The 5,134-nt window shown below is 40.5% G+C and overlaps 2 protein-coding genes across 4 annotated transcripts in view; both read left to right on the forward strand.

The window, feature by feature from the left end:
* Nucleotides 1–1,769, forward strand: part of ap3s2 (adaptor related protein complex 3 subunit sigma 2) — a gene marked incomplete at its 5' end in the record, with an annotated part of 10,393 nt that extends 8,624 nt beyond the window's left edge. Inside the window, 1 exon segment of the mRNA XM_014015562.1 lies at nt 999–1,769. Coding sequence (XP_013871016.1) covers nt 999–1,124 — 126 coding nt within the window.
* A 251-nt stretch (nt 1,770–2,020) lies between these two features.
* Nucleotides 2,021–5,134, forward strand: part of LOC106522523 (aminopeptidase N) — a 22,540-nt gene continuing 19,426 nt past the window's right edge. For 2 of the 3 annotated variants that reach the window (XM_014015553.1, XM_014015554.1), the window contains exon 1: nt 2,021–2,314. The gene's annotated coding sequence lies outside the window, so the exon portion shown is untranslated. The remainder of the gene's footprint in view (nt 2,315–5,134) is intronic. The other variant, XM_014015555.1, reaches the window with a different exon arrangement.

The following is a 5,134-nucleotide window of genomic DNA, read 5'->3' on the forward strand; positions in this document are numbered from 1 at the left end:
GAGAGAGAGAGCAGCCAGCTCCTCTCTCCACCGAGGCTGAAGGTCCACTGTTCCACCCTCTGACTGCTGCAGGGGCGTGTCTTAGGTTTTTATATGAGAGCACAGCCGCTGTGACGAAACTGTGGAGAAGCACGTCACAGTGGAGAGCCGTTAACCAATATGCAAATTAGCCTGCAGTACCACTGCTCTACCCATATGAGCAGCAAAAAGACGTTTTTAGACCAAATATTACAGATTTGAACAAATATACACAAAAACATCAAAATTAACACAGAAACAGTACAATATAACATTTTAGACACATTCTAGACAGTTTATCAGCTAAAAAAAGTTAATTTTGGGGTAAGTTACTCTTTAAACAACTGAGTGGCGCACGACTGCTACTAGTGGTGAGAAAGTGAATTGCACCTTATTCAAAATGGTCCCGCGGCCCAAAGTTAAAAACTGTTGTTCTTTTGAGACCCTCAGGGTGGCGCTCACGGCCCACAGGTTAAGAATCTCTGGTCTAAATGACTTGAAATTGACCTCTGTCTCTTTAAGAACATCCTACCATTTCAGACACTCCCACTGCAGCACGTTTTCTAACAATGCTTTGTGGGAGGGATGTTCTGTGGGGCAGGAGCTCGGCTGCAGGCGGAGCTCCAGGGAGGAGCTTTGGGTAAATAGGCGKTGCTTTGTTCCAGCATGTGCTTAGTCAGCTCCACAGGAGATTCAAGGATTTCTCAAACATGCAGGACTGGATCAAAGCAACACTCAGGGTATGTTTTTGTTGGGGGTGGGTGGGTGTGGGGGGGTGATATTATATAGTGATAAAAAGCTCCAAAAAGTTGATTTTGCATAATTAACATCCCCTCCCCCACAAAAACAAACAAAACAAAAAGACAAACAGAACTTCTCTGTCAGTTCCCATCCACACACTTCTCCAGCTGTTGATTATGAGTGCTGCTCACACACAGGTGCTCACAGGTGTGTTCCCATGTTGTTTTCCCCCCGGGCAGGGTGGTCTGTCCGCGGCCCCGGCTCGCGCCGTCTCCGCTGTGAAGAACATGAACCTGCCCGAGATTCCCCGCAACATCAACATCGGAGACATCAATATCAAAGTGCCGAGCCTCTCCCCGTTCTGAAGGGCGTTCCAGCGCCGCTCCGCAGGGCCGGTGAACCGGACGGTCGAAGCAGCTCTCCTCCCACCCAGCTATGTGGTCAATGTGGACAACAATGTTTTTATTTTATTATTACTACAGAACCACAGCAGCTCACTCTCCCCTTCATTCCAGTCTTCTCACACATRTTGGAGATGAGCTGTGGACTGTGAAGGTTCTGCTGTCTTCATGTTGCAGAACGCTCCAGTTGAATAATTTGCACAATGCTGTAAATGTTTGATTCTTTAAAGCATCGACAGTAACACTAATGTATTTTCTGATTGCTTTTAGATCGTGCAGTTACTTTCTACTTCCCAAATAAATATGATCWTCAGTGTGTATATTCTGTTATTCCAACTCTTTGTTTGTTAGTAGTTGGTTTGAATTAGCTTTGGAAATGTTACACCGTTCGTGTCTGGAGTAAGTCTGATTAGACTGTATCCAGTTTGCTGTAACACGATCCTTTGGCTTCTGTGTTTGATTTGTTTTCCTGTCTTGGTGCAGATCTGTTCTCAGAGCTCGATGCCAGGAAGGAAGTTTCATTGAGCTGTGATGGAGTCCTGCCAACATCTGTTGAGCAAAGCCGCACCTTTAGATTTTTAATCGTTTCTGTGAAGTTTTTTTTTTTTTGTATCAAATTGTCTGTTTGGTGGTTAAATGTGATCAGATTGTGGAAGCAGAGTTTTATCGTTGAATTTTGGTTAGTTTTACAGAAAAAAATGTGTCAAATGTTGTTTTTTTTTGCCAAGATAAAGGAAATAAATATCTCCATATAACACATGAGGTGTCATTTTCAGCTCACTCAAACAAAGCGCTCAAAATTCACAAAAAGTCATTTTACTTCTCTTTGTTTTAACTTGACACTCAGCCACATTTAGCTGCATTCCTCTGGTCCTTTTCCACTAAATTTGGGCTCTTTGAGGACCAATGAAGTTGTTCCCTCCCTACATTCTCAGAAAAAAGAAAACCCTGAGTTTTCGTCACCTCCCATTTCCACCACAGCAGATGCTCGAATGTCTCACATCAGCCAAGGATCGTTGCAGCTCAGCTTCATGTGGTGGAGTCTCAGAGCAGGACGTGTTTGGTATGTCCTGCCTCTCCCCCATATCTGCTGTAGATCTACCCTGCTGTTTGACCCGATCCGTTTCTTTAAGCTGTGTGTTCTTCAAATACAGGTACTTTTAATTGTGTGTTTTACAGCTTTTGTCATTTATCAGCAACGACTTGACACAGAAAGTAAGGAAAATGTGATGTTTGGTAGATTATTTCTTTGTTGTAGCAATGCTCATCCCACAAATGCATGTTCAATATTTAAAAAGAAAATCAACACAGTTTAAGATTTATTGCCAAAGATCGTTGTTACAACAAAGAAATAATCTACCAAACACAAATTTCCTTACTGCTGTGCTAATTTATATACGTATAATACTGGTACTACTCTGTGAGTTTGTTCAGCTTTGCTCATTTTAATAATTCATTGTCAAAAGAAGTTTTAATTTAACACACTGCATGAAAAAAWATATTTTAGCAGCAAGCTCTTAGTGTTCAGACTGGTTTACCTGGATAACACGCCTCATTCGGCTATTTTTAAATGTGATTTGCAGAGTGTTTGTTGGAGAGACGTGAAGTGTTGATGGTGTCAGGATTKTGCAAAAAAGGAAGAAAAAAAATCTGTGTTTTACCAGAAGTTACAGTTCCAATTTGTTGCAAAAAAAAAAAAAGAAATATTTGTTTTGTTCAGATTTAGATCAGCTGGATGTAATCACAACATAATCCACAGGAAATTGACAGATTAAGAAATGCTCTTCCGCAGGTTTTTGTTTACAGCAGTTATGGGAATCTTGTGAGTAGAGCTTGCTGAAATCACACAAGCACATGTTTCTTTTAATTTGTATTTTTTTATGGCCATGAAAAAATGCAACTTTGCGTCACCCCAACATAAACATCCCCACTCAGGAGGTTGTTCTGTTCTCTGTTGGTCAAATAAAGTGCTGCTGGTTTGTTTGTCTATAGTGAACTTGGCCTAAAGAAACATTGAAGATGAGGGGGAAATAAATTTAAGACTGTTTATTTTTTTGGAGCATAGTAATAAAGCTTTATTAGAAAAATGTATAATGACATTTGTCCATTCAAGAACTGTACACGTGTGAACTAGACCACCAAAATGGTAATGATTAAAATATCAGATAAAATGATTGATGGCAGTACAAGTCAGCCCACAGCAGCTGTGAACATCAACTCAGACCCAGAGGAGTCTGAGTTGATGTTCAATCTAATCTCACACATTCAATCAGAGATCAAGGGATCTGCTGGTCACAGGAGGACTTTAACATGATGCTCCATGTGTGGGTGGGTGTTTTCTTGTTGACAGACAGTAATGTATTGTCTCAGGAGGAAACAAGCTGTCAGCAGCAGAGGTGACATGAAGTCATATCTGATCGCTCACAACACCATGAGGCCAGGAATAACACTGATTTGTCTCTGCAACATTGGCAGGACTGGTCTTTCCCATAACAAATCCCCCCTTTTGTACCTTATACCTTTAGTAAATACCTTTAGTATTTTACTTTGATTAAACTCCTCTGTCGATAGGCTTTGTACCAGTTTCAAACAGTCTGTTGTGCAGCCGATTATCAAAGAAGTATAACTCTAACTGTAGGAGATAGCTCATAGACTTTTTGTAAATAAAAAAGTCAAAGAAAACATCTTTATTTTTGAGAAACTTAGCATAATACAGTGTTTTTCAACCCTGGTCCTCAAGGCACACTGCCCTGCATGTTTYAGATGTGCCCCTGTTTCAGCACAGCTGATTTCAATCCATAACTGATTAACAGGCTTTTGTTGAACTGCAGTCATCTGAATCAGGTGTGACAAACTAGGGGATGGAACCAAAACTTGCACAGTAAAAGATGCGGAGAACTTCCTGATACTGAAACGGTCTGCGATGGTTCAAGTAACTTRCAAATGTTTATATAGCCCTAAAATCATGAATATTTATCCAAAAATAGTTTGAAAGCTCAATTTAAAAACATTAAAGACACCTTTTGTGACACACTTAGAAAAAATTTGGGAAAAATAAGTTTTACACCTACTTTAGCAAACAACAATGCAATGACGCTGTCTGCGGGCCCTGTACAGGGTCCGTAGGGTAGAACAGGTGGGCTACTTTCACAAAATGATTGTCCAAGAGCTACTTTTTGCAACATTTAATTTTAAACATAAACCATTGGAATAAGCCCGTTGTGCACAAAAAAAAAAAACATTGTCTTAAATTCACATGAAATCACCACAAAGGACACTGAATTTACATGAATGTGCTTTTTGTGTTTATCCATTCATATTATAGTGTATTTCACACTACTAACTTAGGGTTTAACCGCAACAGATTTGTGCACAAATAACGTCGGATGACGGGTCTCAGATTTTTTTCCTGCATTGGAGACTCCAGCGGGAAGAAACCTTGTGCAATGACGTATATACCGCAGYGGGAGGGTTTTACCAGGAGCTCGGCACGCTGTGTCTCAAAGGGCTATGAAAGTTGTGTGTGAAAAYGAACGTYGAACAACCACGTAACTGCGCGTCGTCTGCTGATCGACCACACTGAGCCTTAAACTGTTTGGGGAAGTGACATCAATAGACTGGAATGAAATGAAAGTTTGTTTGGCCAGGCACAAATTAAATTTTGCTTYTCCTAATTTTTCAYAAGCACTGAAGAGCTACTTTGAATGAGCTCACGAGCYAATGGTTGGAGACGCCTGCTCTGAAACACGCAGGGCAGTGTGCCTTGAGTACCAGGGTTGAAAAACACTGGCATAACACACACGATTTCACTCATTTCATCAAATAACTGGCACATTCTCTTTTGAACTGGGCTCAGCCAAGAAACAGGAAGTGACATCAAAGGGGAACTCTCTAAGAACCAACCTTTAACCCAAATTTATATATTTGTTTAAATGAGAAAATACAACATTTTGTAAAGTAAACAATTTCTCTTC

This window comes from Austrofundulus limnaeus, unplaced genomic scaffold (assembly GCF_001266775.1).
Source record: "Austrofundulus limnaeus strain Quisiro unplaced genomic scaffold, Austrofundulus_limnaeus-1.0 Scaffold131, whole genome shotgun sequence".
NCBI lineage: Eukaryota > Metazoa > Chordata > Actinopteri > Cyprinodontiformes > Rivulidae > Austrofundulus > Austrofundulus limnaeus.